The sequence below is a fragment of the Lepidochelys kempii genome, chromosome 20 (assembly GCF_965140285.1).
Source record: "Lepidochelys kempii isolate rLepKem1 chromosome 20, rLepKem1.hap1, whole genome shotgun sequence".
NCBI classification, from domain to species: Eukaryota; Metazoa; Chordata; order Testudines; family Cheloniidae; genus Lepidochelys; species Lepidochelys kempii.
The window spans coordinates 22799234-22821557 of NC_136399.1; the positions used below are offsets into that span (position 1 = coordinate 22799234).

The 22324-nt window shown below is 53.1% G+C and overlaps 1 protein-coding gene across 4 annotated transcripts in view; it reads right to left on the bottom strand.

Moving 5' to 3' along the window:
- Positions 1–21512, bottom strand: part of GIPC1 (GIPC PDZ domain containing family member 1) — a 43357-nt gene extending 21845 nt beyond the window's left edge. For 3 of the 4 annotated variants that reach the window (XM_073318310.2, XM_073318309.2, XM_073318306.2), the window contains exons 1-5: positions 21407–21512; positions 15733–16065; positions 15183–15368; positions 9242–9422; positions 283–395 (exon numbers count right to left, since the gene is read on the bottom strand). In XM_073318310.2, coding sequence (XP_073174411.1) covers positions 283–395; positions 9242–9422; positions 15183–15368; positions 15733–16014 — 762 coding nt within the window. In that variant the 5' untranslated portion in view covers positions 16015–16065; positions 21407–21512. Of the gene's footprint in view, positions 1–282; positions 396–9241; positions 9423–15182; positions 15369–15732; positions 16066–19421; positions 19596–21406 lie in introns of all 4 variants that reach the window. The other variant, XM_073318308.2, reaches the window with a different exon arrangement.
- Between the last annotated feature and the right edge of the window lie 812 nt (positions 21513–22324).

The following is a 22324-nucleotide window of genomic DNA, read 5'->3' on the forward strand; positions in this document are numbered from 1 at the left end:
GGTTGGGACAGCAGGGGGCTGCAGGTCAGGATTGAGGGGCATCGACAGGGCTGTGGGAGAAGACTGGGAAGCAGGTGCAGTGCAAGGATTGTAGTGGGGGGAGCAGCCCCACATGGAGGACCTGTCCCCTCCCCGCTCTTGGGACAGCTGGGACCTCAGCTCCCCTCTCATTCTGCTCTGGCTCCCCGCCCGCAGTTCCCTCTGGGCAGAGGGCAGGGCCCAAGCGAACACTGAAAGGCTCCAAAGGGCTGTCAGGGGAAGCTCCCAGGGGCTGATACCTACCTGCTCCTCCACGGTGGCAGGCCCTTTGGCCCGCAGCCGTAGGGTCCCTCTGCCAGTGCCCAGCTGGGAGCTACTGTTGTGCTTGCCTCCTGCAGCCCGCTGGCTGATCATATCTGAAACACAGCAAGGAGACGACCCCATGAGACCACGCCGGAGGTGGGGGGGGGGCAGTCAGCCCGCTGGCCTCGCAGCCCAGAATCCTAGCCCAGCCCGAGGCACCGGTGCAGCCAAATGGGCAGCCACCCTCCAGCAGGAAGTGGGGCCAGGTATCAGACACCACCACCTGGGCACAACAGGCAGGGTGTGCTTGGGAGGCAGCCAGGGTTGGGGTAGTGTGCGTTGGGCTGATGCCTCAGTCCCAACTCAGAGCGTGTGGGGAGCCCAGGGCCGGGACAGCTGGGGACTGGGATTGAGGGGCACAAGTGGAGCTGGTGGAGGGGAGCCCAGGGCCGGGATGGCCAGGGGCTGGGAGAAGATGCTGCAGGTTGGGATTCAGGCTGTTTGCAGTAACATCCACCCCAGGAAGCTGCAGAACTGCCTTCCCCTCCCCCCATCTGCCCTGCTGGGTCCCACAGAGAGGGGCTCAGACCCACAAGACTCAACTGCGTCAGTTTGACAACACGGGATGGCAGAGGCACATTGAGATCAGCATGTGGGACCAGGGATGCGCGGGGGTGGGGGAGAGAAGGGACCCCTGGCAGTCACGGCAAGGCAATGGGCGCAGTGCGAGAACCTCCGTTCGACAAGGCAGCGCAGCCCTTGGAGGGTCAGGTCTCCATACTCCACAGCAGAGGGATGTGCTCTTGCTTCGCAGGGGGCTGGGATCCCTGCTTCACAGATAGGAAACCGAGGCATGGGGACAAGAAGCCACAGTGCAAGCCTCATGGAACCCCCAGGCCTTCCACTCCAGGCCTGTCTGTCTCCTGGGTGGGTCTAGTTCTTGCCAGCAGCAGTGTGGGATCCCACAAGCTCCTCTTTCCTCCAGTATGTGATCGGTTTCTTCCTGCCCTTGGGCAGCCTGGAATCCCCAGGGAAGCCGTGGTGCATCCTGCAGCAGCTCCCACGCCTGCAGGGACCTCTGTCCCAATGCACTTCCGGAGCAGCCAACATTGCCCCCGGACAGCCCTGTCCCCTTGAGCTGATACACGGCACTGGTCACTCCGTTTCCTCTCCCCACAAGGGACCGAGCTGCTTCAGCATCATCCTATTAAAACCCTCATGGGGCAACCAACCCAGCTGTTGTGTTTCTAAAAGAGACTCTCTATTCAGGCCAGTTAGAACAGCAGCTGCCAGGGCCGAGGGGACCTGCAGGCTGCCAAAGGGTTAACAGCTTGTGATGCGCCTCTCCAGCCAGTCTTTACTGCGTGCTGGGGAGATCCAGCCCCACTGATGTTTCCCACAGTCCCACGAAGTAAAAATAATCTGGGAAGATGTCATCAGATCAACCACTTTCCTGCTTCTGACATACAGGGGAAGGGTCCCCTGAGCCCATTCCCTAAAACGCCCACGCTGGACACAGATGGCAGCAGGAATATGGTATAAATGCCTAGGCACCGGGCTGTGTGTTGCTCAGTCCCTGCCAGAAGGGGCACAGGAGAGTAGTCTGCTGTGCTCCTTTTCCTACCAGCCCCCTGGATCCATTGCTTCCTGCTAGCCATGGTCTCCTCTCTGCCCCTCAATGACATTCCCAAAGCCCAGCTGCTGTGCCAAAGAGGTGCCCCCAAGTGCGGGGGGGAGGGGGTCTGAGGGCCCCCGCTTTCTTGCTTGTTAGAGCTGTCTGGAGGCGGAGGGCAAACGCCATGCAGCCGGGGTGCCGGCCATGGGAGCAGAGATCCTGTGTGTGGAGCATGGATGCTGGGGCAGGCGCGGGACAAGAATTATCCAAGAGGGGCTCCACTCACACGGTGCAGGAGGTCCCTTCTAGTCCTAGGCTCTTCAGAGGCTGCTTCACTTGCCGTTTGTCCTTCACAAATGGGATGAGAGGCCCTGGATGTGCTGAGCCAGAGGGTGAGGGATGGCAGCTTGGGGAAAAGGAAGATGGGGACACGTGCAGCAACATGGCTCCCCCCACCTCACTGCCCCAGCCCAATACAGCAGGCTGTACACACTGCTGTAGGAGCCCCTATTTATTTCTGCATTAAATTCTATGTCATGCTGCCCTCACGCTCCTCGTGACCTGCCCGGGCAAAGCTTTTGGAGGCTACTGGTGCTTTGCCACTTTTCCACCTCCCCACGCCCTTCGCGCAGGGGCAGAGAGGACATTAAATGAGGAGCAGGGGAAGGCCTGAACTCCTCAGTCCAAACCTCAGCAAAGGCTAGCTCCCGCTACCCAGTTCTCTGCTGCTGTGGCCCACGGCCCGGGAGGAGGACAGCCCGATGAGTCTGCCAAAGCGAGCAGCAGCGAGACTGGTAACTGTTAGCGTCCTCGATAAACGTCTGCGAGGAACGAGCTCCCGCGTCAGGCTGCCTGCAGACTCCGGCAGATGTCCTTGCTATCGGGTAGGCTCGACAGCTGTGGCTGTGAAGAAACCCCCCGCAAGAGACTTTGGTTTGCCCCTCCCCCATGCCCCATTTAAAAAAAAAAAATTTCTGCAGCAGATTGGAGCCCAGATGACTCTGTGGGTGCCATGCTGCCAGGACGCAAGGGGCGGGGGGGGGGGGGGAGCTGGTTATTCACCCTCCCATGCCAAGCGAGGGGAGCAAACTGAGGCAGATGCACCCCTGCTCTAGGGGCTGATGTATCGCTCATTCGATGTGGAAGACAGAATGCCACGTTCAGTTCTGGCCCAGGGCGTTCATTTTGAAGTCACTTCTTCCCTTGATCTACAGATTTCCCTCTGGGAGAGACGGGGACGGTCTGGCCTCTGTGGCAACTGCACTGTTGGGGATTGTATATTCAGTGCTTTCTCACCGAACATGGCAATAAATGCTCCGCTCTTTAGGCCACTGCTCTCTGCCCTGTGCTTCTCTCCTGTCCCCATCCTCCGCTCTCGGCTTCTCTCCCTCTTCTTCCCCCTGCCCCAGCTCCCAATTCCCACCCTGCCTCCACCACAGAAAGTTGGAGCTGAGACAGAATGGAGGTTGCAGACGACACCACCGGGAGACTGGACTGAGGAGCGAGTACTCGCCTGCACCCGGTCAGCCATAGTCTCAGGCTGTCAGCAGAGTCAGCCAGCAGTCACTGCCTGGGTCACATGAGAGCTAGAACCCCCTTTGGGGTGATTTTTGAGAGGAGGGAAGCAGACACTGTGGACGTGTCCAAGGGTCACAAGTCTCTCAGGAAGGCGAGGTACAGCCTGGAGGCCATATGCAACTCCTCCTAGGACTCTGCCTCCAAGAGCAGATCCCATGGCCCTGCAGCATGGGGCGTGGATGCCTTAGCACCAGGGACACGAGGGGGTACGGGTTCCCCCGACTGTTTGTAAGGCAGCTAGAACTGCTCTGCCTGGTGCATTGGGGCACAGGAGTTTCATGGGGGCATGCACTGCTTGGTTATTTACAGTCCTCGTGCACCTGTTTCCCGGCTCTCTGGCGCTGGCCCTAGCAGCTGCTCCCTGCCCCTCCAAGCACACACGAGCGTCTGTCTCTTATGGAAAACGCTGCTTCCCGTTCCACGGAGAACTCCTTGGAGCAGCAGCGGCCACCACAGCCTGGCAGCTGCTGGGCTGGAGGAGCCATGACACCCCGCCCACTCCCAGCGTGGTTAGCACAGCATGGGCTACGGGAGAGGGAAAGGCCCTGGACTCAGACTCAAATATCCTCCAGCCACATCAACGTGTCCGGGCTAGAGCCGCAATCAGAGGATGGCGTGCCGGGCTGGCACCCCACCCTGCCGCGTGTGTGCCTCATAAACAGACGCCAGGCCAAAGCCCTGAGAGCCAACCCACCACCTGTGGGGAAAGGTCGGGGCCAGACACTGCCGCGCAGGCTGCTCTGTGCCCCGGCCAAGTGTGGGCCGTGCAGGCAGACTCCTAGGAGATCACAAACCAAGAGACCTCTGGCCCCCATCTACACTAGGACCAGAGATGATGTAAAAAGCGATTGGCCCAGAGCCGGCATAAGCCCTTGGGTGTCCACACAGCTACTGTCCCTGCAGCCCCGGGCACTGAGCAGCCCCTGTTCTGCTGGGTGGATGCTGAATGCCATTAAGACCCCGGGACGCCTGGCTACTGTACACCCGGAGGACAGGGTGACAGGGAGGGGCCATCATCATCATCACCACCACGTTCCTATTCTGCCTCGGGCGTGTATGGCAGTGACCAAGCTCCTCCACTCCTGCCTGCTTCTGGCAAGTCTTTCAGTGGTTCCCCAGCTCTGCCCCAGGTTTTTCAGCTCGGCTTCCGCAGCTCTTCGCCAGGTTGTTTTCGGGCGGCCTCCTTTTCGCTTGCCTTCAGGTGTCCATCTTATTGCTACTCTGGTGATGGAATCAGTTTCTGTCCGAAGCCCAATCCATCTCCAACACCTCCTGGCAATGATGGTGCTCAGATCCTCTTGGCTGCACTGTGTCAATAGATCTTGGTTTGAGATTGTTCTGGGCCAAAAGACAGGGAGGATTTTTCCCTTTTAGGGCTATCATAGGCGGGCGCTGTTCATACCCCACGCTCCATCTATTCAGCGCTTTAACATGGGCTGCGTATGGGCTGGTACCGGCGGCCACTTCTTACCGGTACACCGTACTGGCCCACTTTCACCCCTGCACCTATTCCCCCCCAACATACAGAGAGAATCACTGATCCAGAAGCCATGGGAAGAGGGGTCACTGGCCCCCAGGTCAGCCTGCCTCAGCCCCCCTGCTAGAGCCCTCACAGGGCAGGGAACAGCACTGAGCAAGACCAGCCTGGCCCCAGCACAGGAGCCCAGTTGTTCTGCCTCTGCTAACGGGAACATGGGCTTGGCTCGTAGTGGGGATGGAGCTCCAGGTGTTCCTGGCACTGGTATTTGAGGCTTCCTGTCATCCCCCCACTTCCCCCAAAGCTGGGAGGGGGTGGCTGTGTTAAACTGGGAATGCAGAGACACTCCCCTGCCTTTCCAGGAAAGCTTGGCTCCTTTCAGACAGGGAGGAGTAGTTTGCCTCACATGGGGAGGCTGGGGTTCTGGCCTCTGCCCTAGAGCTCACAGCCAAGAGAAAGAACAGCCTTTCCAGTCATGCCACAGCACAGCAGCGGGCAGGACAGGGCACAGGGCCTGCATGGGAGGGGAGAGCAGGGCATGTCTGCGCCAAGACTCCGGCGCTGGCAAAGCGTGGAGACCAGAGGAGCCGCAGAAGGTCACATGACCAACATAGTCTAATAAGTGCAAGACTGGAATAGCAAGGGCATTGGAGAGCTGCGGGGGGAGGGGGCCAGGGCTGGAGAAGCAGGGGGGCTGGGTCAAGGGGTACTGGCAGAGCTCTGTGTGAGGATGTTGAGGTGCACCAGCAGGGCTGTGTGTGGGGGGAGCCCAGGGCTGAGGGGCACCTGCAGGGCTGGAGAAGCAGGGGGTCTGTGGGTGGGGGCTGAGGGGGACCTGCAAGGCTGTATGTGGGGGGAAGCCCAGGGCTGGAGAAGCAGGGGGTCTGTGGGGGGTGTGCTGAGGGTAGCGGCAGGGATATGTGCAGGGAGAAGGTAGGAGGTGCTGCAAAGAGGATGGAGGGGTGTGGGCACAACCATGCTGCCTGTACGTTAGTCTTACTCAAGAGCATTGAGAGAATTCTGTGATCAGCATCTCCCCAGCCGGGGCAGGGGTCTGGCCCCTGCCCAGATCACGGGGAAGGTCCTGAGCACTCTCAATGGGGGATAACAGCCACTTAGTCCGGCAAGCTAGAAATAGCCAGCGAGAGAGGTTAAAAGAAGAGGCTGCTCCAGGTTGCCCATAGAGGGGAACAAATGAAGTGAGCTGGCCTAGAGCTCTTCCCCAGAGGCCAGCACTTTCCCTATCAGCAGCTCTCACAGCGTTCCCTCCAGTCCTGTGATCCAGGGCTGGCACAGAGCCCAGCGGACAGATGCCTCTCCAGTGGGTTTCAACAGGAGGTGGGAACTGAACAGGGCCAGCATAGGATGAACCAGTTTCCCACCTCCCTGCTTCGATCAGAGGACAAGAGGCTGCTTGTGCGTTTGTGCAAGGAGCTGGTGATCTGGGTCCTCGGCAAGAGCCCGCGAGCTGGGCCAGGGCCCTGCAGCAGAAAACAGCTGCCAAGAGCAGTAAGGGGGATACAGCAGGGGTAGAAGGGTACACCCAGGAGGCCACCTCCGGGAGAAAGACCTGTAACGGACGCCGCACGGTCCCTCAGGCCAGCCTGATGGAACGCAGAACATCCCCACCCTCTCCTAGAATCAAGCATGACCTGCAAACAGGTTGTAACACCCATGTTGGGGTGCACCCACTGCTGCCCTCTGCTGAATGCTATCAGATCTGCCCCGGTCCTCCCAAGTTGTGTCTCCCTCTGGCAGCTCCAGAGGTGAAAAGCCAGTCTACTCTTGGCAGCTAACGGCGCTCTCCCTGCGCTCTAGCTGCCGGCATTTTGAGACAACAGCATGGAGCTTTTCTTCCCTCATGCCTCGTCCAGAGGGTCCCGTGCGCACTGGAAGGCAGGGCAGGTGATGAGGCTGGATTGCACCGCCAGTGAGTTGTGGATCCAGGCAGCAGAGCACAGGGCTGGCAGGACCGAGCTTAGCTTTCTCACGTTTGCTTCGCCAAAGCAGAGCCAGCGAGCATCGGCACCCGGTCTCTCTCCAGCACAGCCGAGCAGAGGAGCAGAGAGCCGAGCAGAGGAGCAGAGAGCCTAACGTTCGCGCGCACAGCCGGTGCCACGGAGCTGTCACTAACTACCATGGAAGGAACTGCAGGGAATGAGCAGGGGCACGGATGCTGGCGTGAGGGCTCCCGAAGTGCCAGAGATGAACAGATGCAGCTGGTACCCGGTGGAAGGAGGGGAGAAGAAAGTTGCCAGATTCCAGAAACCAGGGACGTGTGTGTGGGCTGAGAAGTATAAGCCAAGGAGGAAATAAAGTGGAAAATGATCTTCCTTCCCAGATCAGAGTGAGTCACTCAAGGAGGAAGGAATTCGTAGTGGCAGGCTGACCTCGTGGATGAATGAACTGAGACACCAGCAGCAGGGAAAGTGATGTGACTGGGAGCTAGGACTCCTGGGTTCTATCCCTTGCTCAGGGAGGGAGCGCCGCCTAGTGGTTAAGGTTGGCAAACCAGGACTCCTGGGTTCTACTTCCACACTGCCTCGGTGTGATCTGGGACAACGTGAGGGTAGCAACAATGACCCAGCCCGGGGCTTTGTGCAGCATTTGAAGAGCACCTGGAGAGCCTCAGTCTGAAGGTGCTACCAACAGCCGAGGAATCCGGATTCAAGGACTCTTGGAGAAGGCGGCACAGACAGAGGGTGAGGTCGCACTGTGATCAGAGGGAGTCTGCCCGGAACAGAGCTGACAGGGCTGGAATCCCCGTCCCTGGGGTACGTTTGGGAGCTACTGACAAGGCCAGCACTGGATAACACACACAGGGGCTGGAACAGTCCAGCCCGGAATCAAGTTGTCTCCCCTTGGCCTTCAGCACCATCCTGGGGACCTAGCTTTCCCCCAGGCTTCACTCAAAGCCCTGTGCTTTGAGGGATAAGTAGGGAGAGAGCCTTCACCTTGCCAGCTGCTGGGGTTGAAACAGGCCTGTTTGCTTAGTGAAATTTAGGACAGTGAGTAGAGACTCCTTTCCTCAGGCCACCATAGAGATGGAGGGTGGGGGGAGTGCGGAGGGAGTGAAGAGAAAGAGGGTGCAGATCTGCAAGGCAGAGTCAGCCCCTCCCACTTGTCCTGTGAGCAGCCTCCTCTCATCACTGAGTACACAGAGGGTCATTCACAGATACCCTGGCAGGGCCACCTACCCCCAAGTCCAAGCAGAAAGGGGTCAGCTTTATAGGCTGGCTGCCTGAAGGCCCACGTGCAGGCTCAGTAGCTACAGGAATCTCCAGATCCCATCTGCCTTGCATGGCAGAAGCCTCCTTTTCCCTCTAGCAATACGAGGAAGGGTTCCCTGCAGTAACGTGGCTGGTGAAGCCCTACCCTGAAATTAAGCAACAGAACTGACCCACCTCTCAACCAACCCTGTGCACAGGCCATATGGCTAGGAGCTGCAGTGAGGTTACAATGCCACCTGCTGGCCACCACACCACAGGACACGTCACTCAAACCTCAAGCAGCAGGTCTCACCCTTTTTTGGCTCAGGACCCATTTGTAAATGTCGATGGGCCTGTTGTGACCCAGCACATTGGCTGGGGTGGCCCTGAAGGAGGTTGCAGAGCCCACCTTGCACTCACCTTGCAGCAGCAACAGCAGCTCGAGGGAGGCAAGCCCAGCCAGAGCCATGGGACCAGAGCCACCGTGCGGCCCTCTGAAACATTCCGGCAACCCAAAGATTGGAAAACCCTGACGCAAAGCCCCTCCCCATCTCCCATTTAATGGCCGAGTAGGACAGAAGGTAACGGCCCTTAGTGCCCACAACAGCCAGCAGGGCTTGGGCCTTTGGGCTATGATGAAAGGTGCTCCCAGATAAGCACCCAACGCGACTCCTCACTGAAGGAGGAAGGACAGAACGTGCAAAACAAAGCCCAGTGCGTTCTGTGCTGGACTAATTGCCTTGGAGGCTGAAGGTCTCAGCAGGGTCAATGGCAAACATACCACCCCCTGCTGCCAGGCCTCCCCCCCGCACAGGAACGAGCCCGTCTGGAGAGATGGGGGAGCTCATTCTCTGTGGCGTGCTTGGTCCTTTCTGCTTTGGCTGCCAACAAGGGGAGCCAGTTACTTAGCCATGAGCCAGGGACACCTGCCCTACTAGGACCTGGACTGAGACCTACCGTGTTCATTTTACACATGTCGGGTGGAACCAACTTGTTACAGGCCTCATGCTCCAACTGTCCTGAGCCTGCCAGTGGCCACCCCGCCTCATCTGCCCAGCGCAGTCTGTGGGGCTCACTCACCGAATGCCTTCCGGGGCTCTGTAAGCTTCAGCGTGAAGGTGCGGCCTTTGGGCAGGTCCTTGAGCATCTTGGCAACCTCGTAGTGCCGGCAGCCGATGAGGCTCTGCCCGTTGATGGACTCGATCATGTCGCCCACATTGATGACCTGGATCCGATCTATGACGCTCCCTTCCTTGATCCTCTACAAGCAAGAGACAGGCTGGTTGGCTCACAGCACAGATGGCGGGTCCTGGGGCAGTTTTCTCCCCGCAGCTTCCAGGAGGGCAAGATGTACTCGGACAAGAGAGCGTGAACAGCAGCACTTTCTCTGCTGTACTGCCGTTCAGCACAGGGGTGCGCACAGCCCTTTGTATTCAGCAAAGCTGCCCAGAACCCCGTAAAACAAGTCAATTGAGACTGAAGCACAGAGACATCTCCAGGGTCACAGAGCGAGTCAGCAGCAGAGCAGGGAACAGAACCAGGAACCCTGGCTCCCATCAGGCCACAGGGTCTTCCCTTTGTAGCTAGTCTCACGCACAAGGACAAGCTTGGACCTTCCTTAGCACATTAATAGTGACTTATGTACAAGGGCTCATGATTTGATCACATTTATAAAATACAAACAGAATGAAATCCAGACCAGTGATATAAATACTCGGTGCTTTAGAAGGGCCAGTTTCCCAAAGCTGAAAACAATTATGAGCCACATCAGCTGAGAGGAAGACTGGGTTTAAGAACATTACGCGATGGCCATAAAGCCACAACTGAGGAAGAAGATAGTATTGGTTACAAAATGACCTGGTTTAGTGGGGAAGTGAAGACAGCTATAAAAAATAAAGAAATGTAACAAATGGAAGAAAGGAGAAAAGAAAGGGAATATAAGTCAGAAGTTAGGAACTGTAGAAAATTGAAAATGGAAGCAAAGAGTCAAGGAGAATCTATCACCAGCAGAGTTAAGGACAATAAGGAGGAGGTTTTTTTAGTATATTAGGAACAAAAATAATGCTAACAATACTGGTCTATTACTAGATGGAAATGAGAGAATCATCAATAGTAAAGGTTTCAGAGTAACGGCTGTCTTAGTCTGTATTCGCAAAAAGAAAAGGAGTACTTGTGGCACCTTAGAGACTAACCAATTTATTTGAGCCTAAGCTTTCGTGAGCTTAATAAATTGGTTAGTCTCTAAGGTGCCACAAGTACTCCTTTTCTTTTTATCAATAGTAAAACAGAAAAGGCAGAAGAGAACAAATATTTATGTTCTGTATTTGTGGAAAAAATAATGATGTATTAATATCCTAGGTTAACACTGTTTCCACTGCACTAGTATCTCAGGGGAATGTTAAAACAGCAGCTACTAAAGTCGGACATTTTAATATCAGCAGGTCCAGATAACTTGCAACCAAGAGTTTTAATAGAGCTATTGAGAAGCTCGCTGAACTGTTAATGTTGATTTTCAATTGGTCTTGGAAGACTGGGAAAATTTCAGAAGACTGGGTAAAGGGTGACATGGGTAGTTATATGCCCGTCAGTCGGACATCAATCACAGGCATGATAATGAAGCAGTTGATATGGGATTTGCTTAATAAAGAATTAAAGGAGGACAATATAATTAATACCAATCAACATGGGTTTATGGAAAATAGATCCTGTCAAACTATCTTGATTTGTTTTTTAAATGAGATTACAAGTTGGTTGATAAAGGTAATAGTGTTGACATAATATACTGAGATGTCTAAGGTATTTGACTTGGTACCGCATGCCATTTTGATTTAAAAACTAGAATTACAAAATTAATATGGCACACTTTAAATGGACTAAAAGCTGGCTAATTGATAGGTCTCAAAAAGTAAGCGTAAATGGGGAATCATCATCAAACAGGTGCGTTCCTAGTTTGTCGCACAGGGATCAGTTCTTGCCCCTATATTGTTTAACATTTTTATTAGTGACCTGGAAGAAAACAAAATCATCACTGACAAAGTTTGCAGAGGACACAAAAAAAATGGGGAATGGCAAATAACGAAGAGGAGAGGTCATTAGAACAGAGTGATCTGGATCGTTTGGTAAACTGGGCTCAAGCAAGCACTGTGTGTTTTAATGTGTCTCAATGTATACATCTAGGAACAACAACAACAAAAAATGCAGGCCATACTTACACAACAGGGGGCTCTATCCTAGGAAACAGTGACTCTGAAAAGATTTGGGGGTCAAGGTGGATAATTAACCAAACATGATCACCCAGTGCAAAATTGTGGCCAAAAGGGTTAATGCCATCCTGCAGTGCATAAACAAGGGAATCCTGAGGAGCACCAGAGAGGTTATTTTACCTCTGTATTTAGCACTGGTGTGACCCCCGTTGGAATCCTGGGTCCATCTCCACAATTCAAGAAGGATGTTGAAAAATTGGAGAGGGGTCAGGGAAGGGCCGCAACAAGGATTAGAGGATTAGAAAACCTGCCTTATAGCGACAGACTCAAGGAGCTCAATCTATTTGCTTAACAAAGATACACTTAATGGGTGACTCAATTACAGTCTGTAAATTACCTACGTGTGGACAAATAATTTGATCATGGACAGTGTAGCAGTGAAAGGTCTAACATGACCCAACAGCTGGAAGTTGAAGCTAGACAAATTCAGACCGGAAATAAAGGTTAAATTTTTAACAGTGAGGGCATTTAACCGTAGGAACAATTTACTAAGGATCCTGGTGGATTCTCCATCACTGAACATTTTTAAGTCGATACTGGACGGTTCTTCGAAAGATCTGCTCTGGGGATTATTTCGGGGCAGTTCTCTGGGCAGTGTTTTACAGGAGGACAGACTAGATCACAGTGCTCCCTTCTGGCCTTGGAATCTAGGAATCATACATCCTTTCACAAGGGCCTAGAAACCCAATGCCTCCCACTAACCAAATGGCACCATGAGACAAAAGACCATGGCATCAGGAGGCATGATGATGGACAGTCCTGGTTTTAACAGCTGGAGTTGCTGCAGAGTCTACACATCTTGTGTATTAACTCAATAATATTTAATTAGGCTCCCTTGTACCTCTACCCAGAGCACTTGAGACTGTCTCTATAAACGAGCCACTTCAGCCACTGCTGTAATGCAGCCAACTATTGGGTGGAACATGGTAGCTGCTTAACAGCCATACTGCACCACCGCAGTGATTTAGACTCTGGAATTGAAGCTTCTGAGGGAAGGGCATTAGCTGAGAATTAGCGAATGCACCACAGTACCAGGGGATCTTTTGTAAGATTCCAGAGAGGATTTGTGCTCTAATGCCACAAGCTTGCTCTGTTGGCAGGGCTCTATTCTTTCCATCGGATCCACTAGTTTGGGCCTCTCTCATTTACTTGGAGGTTTAGAGTCTGATCAGGGATGTCACTATCACTGTGCTAGGGGGGCACAAAGGGGTCTCTTCGCCTCTGAGGGAACTGCTGCAGCTCCTAGCACCTGGGAAAACCATCTGGGACACAGAGCATGTGAGAAAGTGACAAGGCAGGAGAAAGGACTGGGGCAGCCTCAGGTTAGGAGGGGATGGGTGCACTGATTCCCTAGCTCCTTCAGAGAATGACTCCAAATGAGGTTTGGGTCAGAGCAGGGGACGGGAAGCAGGAAGAGCTGTAAGCTGAGTAAAAAGAGGCGGTTGGGGGCCAAAAGCATCCTTTAAAAATTGGAAGTTAAATCCTACTGAAGAAAACAGAAAGAAAAACTATCAAGTCCAGTGTAAAAGTATAATTAAGCAGGCCAAAAATGAATTTGAAGAGCAACTAGCAAAAGACACAAAAACTAACAGTAAAAATTGTTTTAAGTACAGCAGAAGCAGGAAGCCTGCCAAACAATCAGTGGGGCCACTGGACGATCAAGGTGCTAAAGGAGCAGTCAGAGACGACAAAGCCATTGCAGAGAAGCTAAATGAATTCTTTGCACCAGTCTTCACTGCAGAGAAGATCAGGGAGATTCCCACTCCTGAACCATTCTTTTTAGGAGACACATCTGAGGAGCTGTTCCAGACGGAGCTGTCAATAGAAGAGCTATTGGAACAAATAAATAAACCAAACAGCAGTAAGTCACCAGGACCAGATGGGGTTCATTGAGGAGCTCTAAAAGGAACTCAGATAGGAAATGGCAGAACTAACTAACTGCGGTATATAACCTGCCACTTAAATCAGTCTCTGGACCAGATATTTGGAGGACAGCTAATGAGACATCAATTTTTTTTTAAAAAGCTTCAGCGATGATCCTAGCAATTACAGGCCAGTAAGCCTGACTTTACCACCAGGCAAACTGGTCGAAAACAGGGTAAAGAAAAGAATGATCAGACACACAGATGAACACGATATGTGAGGGAACAGTCAACGTGGCTTTTGTAAAGGAAAATCATGCCTCGCCATTCTATCAGAATTCTTTGAGGCGGTCAATAAGCATGTGAACCACAGTGATCCAGTTGATATAGTACAGTTGGTCTTTTAGAAAGCCTTCGACAAGGGTTCTTAAGCAAAGTAAGTAGCCATGAGATAACAGGGAAGGTCCTCTCATGGATCATTAACTGGTTAAAAGACAGGAAACAAAGGGTAGAAATAAATGGTCATTTTTCACAATGGAGAAGGGGGACCCTGCTATTTACCTAAGGATTTGTACCGTTCAACATTCATAAATGATCTGGAAAAAGGATTGACCAGTGAGGTGGCAAAATTTGCAGATGATACAAAATAACTATCTTGAGTAAAGTCCAAAGCTGATTGCAAAGAGTTACAAAGGGATCTCACAAAACTGGGTGATTGGGTAATAAAATGGCAGATGAAATTCAATGTTGATAAATGCAAAGTAATGCACATTGCAAAACATAATTCCAACTATACATACAAAATGATGGGGTCTAAATTAGCCGTTACCACGCAAGAAAGATCTTGGCGTCATCGTGGATAGTTCTCTGAAAACATCTGCTCAATGTGCAGCGGCAGTCAAAAAAGCTAAAAAGAATGTTAGGAGCCATTAGGAAAGGGACAGAAAATAAGACAGGAAATAACATAATGCAACTATATAAATCCACAGTATGTCCACACCTTGAATACTGGGTGCATTTCTGGTTGCCCTATCTCGAAGAAGATATATTAGAATTGGGAAAGGTACAGAGAAGGGCAACAAAAATTATTTAGGGGGATAGCGAGCTTTCATATGAGGAGAGATTAAAAAGACTGGGACTGTTCAGAAAAGAGACGACTAAGGGAGGATAAGACAGAGGTCTATAAAATCATGACCAGTGGAGAAAGTGAATTGGGAAGTGTTATTTAGCTCTTCTCATAACACAAGAACTAGGTGTCACTCAATGAAATTGACAGGCAACTTGTTTAAAACAAAGTTAACACACAGTCAACCTGTGGAACTTGTTGCCAGTGGATGCTGTGAAAGCCAAAACTATACAGGGTTCAAAAAAAGAACTAGATCAGTTCATAGAGGATAGGTCCATCTATAGCTATTAGCCAAGATGGTCAGGAATGCAACCCCATGCTCTGGGTGTCCCTAAATCTCTGACTGCCAGAAGCTGGGACTGGACGATGGGACGGATCACTTGAAATTGCCCCATTCTGTTTGTTCCCTCTGAAGGTATTTCTCTGAAGCATCTGGCACCAGCCACAGTTGGAAGACAGGATACTGGGCTAGATGGACCAGCGGTCTGGTCCAGTATGACTGTTCACATGGCTCAGAGTCTCTGGGACTAGGAGCTCCATGTGATCAGGTTTGCTGCTGAGGTTTCTATTCTCCCAGAGGGGGCTCACACTGCAGCTCTCTGGGGATGGACAGACAGATAGGAAGGGAAGGAGCAAGACAAGACACCATAGTGTGCGTCTGGGAGGAGCACCCCTCCTCTCAGACTATGCACCCCACCCACAGTCCAATCAGCCAGTGACAGGGCGTCCTGGGCACTAGGATGGTGTGAGCAGAGGTCAGTCATCTGTACCTTAATGAACGCATAGCCGGCTCCATTGTCAGTGATGGTCAGACCCAGGGCCTCCTCGGACTTGAAGACCTCCACCTCCTTCCTCTGGCCCTTCGTGTGTGCAAAGATGAAGTCCTCCAGACCGATCTGGCCACCCAACAGCTTGTCCATGTCCACTTTGTGGGTGTTTAAGGTGCAGAACATCACCTGGGAGGCGGGAAGATAGATACAGAGTAAGGAACTCTGGGGACCACAGTCTCCCCCACTGCCCACTCAGCATCTCTGCTGGGAAGGCCCCGTATCCCCAAGGTTATGTCAGGATTCTAGCACCAGCCCCACTGGGCTCAACCCAATTGGGCATAGACCTCAGAGTGCATGTAGCCACTGAGCCCAGAGTCACTGACCTGCAAAACGCCAAGGGCACAGCACAGCCTGACACAGGGTGCTGGCCCACGAAGCCAGAGAAGGCACCAACGCAGAGGGCCCACCCCACTGCCTGGCTAGACACTGCCAGGCTGCAGGGCATCCTCTTTGAGCTCCCCACCCTGCAGCCTGGGTGCTCAGCACCTACCTCAGCTGGTGGGATCTTGAAAGCCTCTGCAATTTTGCTGTACAGCTCCTTGACATTGGTGAAGCCCTCGATCCTGCCAGTGGGGCTGCCATGGGCCAGCTGAGTGTGGAACACCAGTCGAGGGCGGAGGCTGGCAGGAGGCGGCGGCAGGCCGGGCTGCAGGGCTGCCACACTGCCACCACTGCCCACCTCCACCCCACCCAAGCTGCCACGAATGGGTTCAGCCTCCTCATTCTCCACCAGCGGAGGGGCCTTCTTCCGGCGGCCTAGTCCGAGCGGCATGAGGGTGGAGTGGCCAGACAGCAGGGAGTTTCAGTCACCCACAGGAGAGACCTGTAGGAAGCAAAGGGGAAAGATGGTAGGAAATCGGCACTGGAATCAACAACAAAAACCTAGGAGTGCTGGCTGACAGGGTGTCAGGGAATGGGACACGCAGCATTCCTCCTCTAGGGCATCAGCTCCAATCCAGCCCCAGATCAGGGAGCCTGAAAGGTAGGGGAATCACACTTGTGGCATGACAAGACCTGTTTCAATTCTGTTTCATCTGCACGGCTTTAGCCACTTTTAAAATTAACCAGAATAATGTAAAAAAAGAGGAGTGACAGCTTTGGAAGCTCCCTGCCCCTTGCCTACCTCCCCCAAGTCCTACTGTACAGCCCCAGACCAGTGCTCTCCTGCTGGGAGCCAGCAGTCAAGTGGCAGCTCCTGCCAGACCCCCATGCACAGCTCTAAGTTATGGAGAGAGAAGTAGCCATAGGTATTTCTAGCCTGCTTTGAAAACACATTCAGTACAAAGCTGTCTAATGAGTAAGCATCAAGTGATCTCATGGCTTAGCGGTGGCCCTGCATCTCCATTCCACTAGCCAACACAGGGGAAGAAGCATTTCTGATACCAAAGCCCCTCCAGTGGTGCTGGGCTGTTCACACGATTCCTAGTGCTGCAGTGCGTGTGGGGTATGGGCAGAGAATGAAAAGTATAAACCCCGGAGTCCTGCTCCTCAGGGCTGAGCTGCTGGGGAGGCAGAAAACACCCACTGGGCCTGACCCCGAGTAATGATTTAAAAATAAAAAATAAAAATCAGCATAGTTGCCACCTGGAAACAAAGTAAAACCCCCAGGCCCTGCTGGCGAGCAGAGACGACAGAGTACTGCAGAGAGCAAACCACAGGGAAATGCCAGCCCAATTGCCTCCCAGACAAAGAAAAATCTATGTCAGGCCCACAGAGCTTTCCTTGCTGCCAGGACATGCATACTGACCCTTACACTCCAAGGATACTCCCAGGGGAAGTGGGATTCCAGAGGGGCTCAGCAGGATTGAGGATCCTGGTGCTGCTGGCTAGGAATGCCCTGACCTCTGAAGCAAGTACATGGAGGAGGAAGGGGCAGCCTTGGCGGGAGTCTTCCAGACCGGGAGCCTCCAACGTCTCTGTTCTGGAATGAGGGTGGAGCGCACCCTGGCAGGCTGATTCAGAGCAGAGAAACCGGCTACTGGGCGTTCCTCAGAGGGTGTAATGGCAGAGGAACTCAGCCAAGCCTGTCAGTGATTACTCCATGTCAGGAACCTGCTCAGTCCAATGGATCCCAGCACCACCCAGGGCAGAAAGATGCCTCCAGAACTACCACCCACCATCCCCCTCACCCAGCCCAGAACCCACAGCTCCTAACAGCATTCCCCAAGAGAGGATTCAGCTCATGCTGCAGAATTTCTCTACATCCATGTTCTCCCCCTAGCTGCCCAGCTCACTCAGGATCCTCCTTATACCCTATTCTGTGCCCACATCGATCTTTCCCCTACTTCCTCCCTTCCCCGTCTCCTCCTCTTCCTTATGCTTACTAGTTTCACCTCCAGCTCTTCGCTTCCTGTCTCACTGTGTCTATCACTCACACAGAGACAGAACTTACTTAGCCTTCTTTGGCCATTTTAAATCCTAGTTTCCTGGGACATGGTTCTTCACTTACTGGTGCTAAACAGACATTTAGCACCACACTGTTTGGGGATCTTGGGACCCAGCTGAGACCTCCTGCTCAGACAGACTCAGACTCAGCACTGAATGCCTGTCTTACTATCGCCAGGCCGACCATAACTAACTCATTCAAACTATTCTAAAGAGCAACAAACAAAAAAATGCAGGAGGCCAAGTTCTTACAGGACCCAAGTGGCCAGATAAATTGACCCCCTATTTTAAAGTTTCAACTTCAGGGTAGTGGGGTGGGAGGAGGTATTGTTTCATGATTTCTGTGTGTATATAAAGTCTGCTGCAGTTTCCACGGTAAACATCTGATGAAGTGAGCTGTAGCTCACGAAAGCTCATGCTCAAATAAATTGGTTAGTCTCTAAGGTGCCACAAGTACTCCTTTTCTTAAATCAATTTAGGACTACTACCTCTTTATGTCTAACTTTTGCACCTGCCAGATCACTTATTTGTCTAACACACAACCGACAGTTGTGGGGCAGGCAGGATAACACTGCCAGTATCTGCTCTACAACTTCCTTGTACAGCTATTCACAGTTCTGTCTTTGCATTTAGGGAGGAACTAGAGTTCCGTTTGCAGCTATCCTGCCCAGCTTTTGAAATGCTAATACCATAAAGACATTATATAGACACTTGTTTTGTTTGTGGGCATAGGGACCGAGCAGCTGAACAACTGTTATGCTCCACCACAGAAGTGGCTGCATTTTCAGCAGAGGGTGAAGCTATTCCCTTCTAGATTGCAGAGCGTTTGCTAAGTAAATACAGAATGACTAAGGAGCATTTGGAACTTTAGGGCAAAGTTGTTAGGAAAAAAAAAAAGATTCACAATTCAGATGAAGAAGGAAATTTGATGGCTGGAAATGCTCAGGGGGCTTTCCCCAGCTGCTGGGTCTGGGGCCATCTGCTGCCAAGTGGAAGGAGATAACAAATGGTGCTGCCCATTAAAGTGGCAGCAGTTTCCTGCCCCAGGAACTTGTGACTAGTGACCCAGATGACAGAGCTGGGTGGGGGGCCTAGAGGCATCAGATGGGATAAAAAATAAGGATTCTCAAATTGCCCAGTAAAAGTAGGGCACTGTGTGCATGTTTGTATGTCCTGACTGATCTTGTGGCTAAAACACAGACATGGGACTCAGGAGATCTCAGTTCAGATGCCCAGTTCCAGCCTAACTCACTAACATGCTGGACAAGTCACTTTCCCCTCACATACATCCCCACAAAAGGTACCTCAGTTTTCCCTTTTGAAATTGGAGAGCAATACTTCCCTACTTCTCACATGAGGCTTAATTCAGCACCACCTGGCAATTCAGGAATTTGAAGGGCAAAATGACACATGGATGGTTTTGTTCATGGCCATAAAGGGAATTCTATGCATTCAGTGACTGGGCTCTGGCTGCTCAATCATGCATATTGAACTTCTACTAACCTCTTCCTCTTCTCCTTCTAACCCACCCCCGCCGGCTAAACTGCAAGTGCTGCAAACACCAGCAGTCCTTAGTACCTTTCTGTGGCAGTGAGAGAAAACTAATCCCCAGCCTGGCTGACAAGAGATTATAACATGATCCGCCAGAGCTAGAACAGCAGATACAGGGAAGGAGCAGCACCCGTTGCCCTCAGTGAGCACACCTACCCAAGCATTCCCCACCATTCTCTGGGAGCCCAAATGACCATGGAGCGGGATTTGATTTGGGAGATAATTAATTCAGTGGTTTACCACCTGTAGTAGAAAGGCTGCTGTGTTTTTCCTCGACTCCTCAGGCAGTAGAGGTTGTTGAACTCATTTGAGGGATGATCAACACTAGGAATGATTATTTCTTTTGTTTTGTAGCATTTGTAGTCTTCACTGTGTTGCCCTCATGCCCCACGTCACACTCAGAGGAGAAACAAACACCTAAAAGGGTGATGTTAGTTCCCGTTGCTGCACTATGCACCAGACACTCCTCTGCAAACCTCACCACCTGCCTTCATTAGATAGGAAAAGGTAAGGGGAGGAACAGGCTAAAAGATACTAAATAGACAAGCAAACATGGGAAATCTCCAGTAGATTTTGCACAGCAAACCTTGAACTTAAGTCAGAACCTTTTGATCTTTCACAAAGGCGGGGGTGGAGAAGAACCTAAACCAAACCCAAGCCTAATTTACAGGGTGCTGTCCCCCGTTCTGCATGGGCATTTGGAGATTCCACACAGCCCATCTCTATATTAGAACCTCTGATCAGCAGAATTCAAAGTGCTTCAGACATACATCAATTAATCCCCACTCACCCCACCAGGCTCCCAAGTCTCTTTACCCATATTTTCCAAATAGGGAAACTGAGTACAAACTAAAAAGAAAAGGAGGACTTGTAGCACCTTAGAGACTAACCATTTTATTTGAGCATAAGCTTTCGTGAGCTACAGCTCACTAACACGGCTGCTACTCCGAGTACAAACTAGACTTCCTGGTCACACAGGGAGTTGATGATGACACTGGGAATATAACCAGGAGACCTGGCACCCAGTTTCCTGCTTTAACTGTTGTCCCTGGTCTCCAAGTACAGCCCAGCACCTCAAACATGCATTGTATCCTGCACAAGACTGCAGGGCTGGGACCCCTATGCATTTGCACAAAGGGGGGAGCTCTGTATGGTGGTTACAGGAAGGTACTGAGAGCCAGGACTCCTGGGTACTATTCCCACTACTTCATAGCCTTCAGTGAATCCCACACGTACCCGTGAGCCTCTGCCCCTCCCTGGCATAAACCCCACAGGGGGCACCCCCATCCTTCCGTGCCACCAATGCCCCCCCTTAAGTACACAGCAACGGCACCCCCTCCCACCTCTCGCACCGAGCTTGAGCCCCCTCAAACACACTCCAGCTGGAACCCCATTCCCAGCAACAGCATCCCCTTCCTCCCCCTCCCATTCCCCCACCCTCAGGCACCTCCCCCCGCCCATCCCCCCTCAGAGCTAGACCCCCCCATCGCTCCCAGTCCCCCCCTCACCCATCCCCCCACTCTCGGGCACGTCCCCCTGCCCATCCCCCCTCAGAGCTGGACCCCCATCGCTCCCATTCCCCCCCTCAGAGCTGGACCCCCCCATCGCTCCCATTCCCCCCCTCAGAGCTGGACCCCCCCCGCTCCCATCCCCCCACCCTCGGGCACGTCCCCCCTCAGAGCTAGACCCCCCCGCTCCCATTCCCCCCCTCAGAGCTGGACCCCCCCCGCTCCCATCCCCCCCTCAGAGCTGGACCCCCCCCGCTCCCATTCCCCCCCTCAGAGCTGGACCCCCCCCGCTCCCATTCCCCCCCTCAGAGCTGGACCCCCCCCGCTCCCATTCCCCCCCTCAGAGCTGGACCCCCCCGCTCCCATTCCCCCCCTCAGAGCTGGACCCCCCCCGCTCCCATTCCCCCCCTCAGAGCTAGACCCCCCCCGCTCCCATTCCCCCCCTCAGAGCTGGACCCCCCCCCCGCTCCCATCCCCCCACCCTCGGGCACGTCCCCCCTCAGAGCTAGACCCCCCCCCGCTCCCATCCCCCCCCTCAGAGCTGGACCCCCCCCCGCTCCCATTCCCCCACCCTCGGGCACGTCCCCCCTCAGAGCTAGACCCCCCCCCGCTCCCATCCCCCCCTCAGAGCTGGACCCGCCCCGCTCCCATCCCCCCACCCTCGGGCACCTCCCCCCGCCCATCGCCCCCTCAGAGCTGGACCCCACCCCCCCGACTCACCCCGTCCGCCTCCCCACAGAGCCGGTCCCGACCCTCCTCCAAACTCCGGCCGGGCGCAGCCGGGGCCTGTCGCTCGGGGAGGGAGGGAAGGCGGGAGCAATGCCAAGCCCATTAGCCAATCACAGCACACCGCGCAGACCCGCTAGCCAATCACAGCTCGCTCTGCGCGATGGGGAGGTGAGCTGGGCGGGCAGGTTCCGAATCCACGGTGCAATGGAAGCGTCCAATCCAAACAGCAAGGGAGAGACCATCCCAGGAGATGGGGGGGGGGAGGGGAGATACCACCCAGAAGCCCTAGGGAGAGTGGGAGATACCATTCAGAGGTGGAATAGCGAGATACTATTGAAGAAGGATCCCATGAAGTGAGCTGTAGCTCACGAAAGCTCATGCTCCAATAAATTGGTTAGTCTCTAAGGTGCCCCAAGTACTCCTGTTCTTTTTGCGGATACAGACTCACAGGGCTGCTACTCTGAAACCTGAAGAAGGAGGGGAGCTGGTAGCAAATGCCTCCTAACCACTTCTGCCCCAGCAGCTTCCCCTGGCCAATCACAAGCAAGAAGGTCGAAACTAGCCAATCAGAAATTAGCAGGCAAAGGTATTGGTGGAGTACCTGTACCAGGTGCTTTGTCCCCTCCTATCCCCAAAATGAGCAGAGTCCACAGCCTAGCATGCTGACCAATACTGTCTCTTTGCTTCCTGGTTTGCAGTGTTGTAGCCATGTTGGTCCCAGAATGGGAGCGACAAGGTGGGTGAAGTAATATTTTTACTGGACCAACTTCTGTTGGAAGAAACAAGCTTTCAAGTTTACACAGAGCTCTTACTTCAGGTCACTGCTTCCCTGTACTTTTGCCTGTCTGTATCCATCTATCTGATTTTTGGTTCTTTGGGGGCAGGGACTGAGTGTTCAGAGGCTGTACA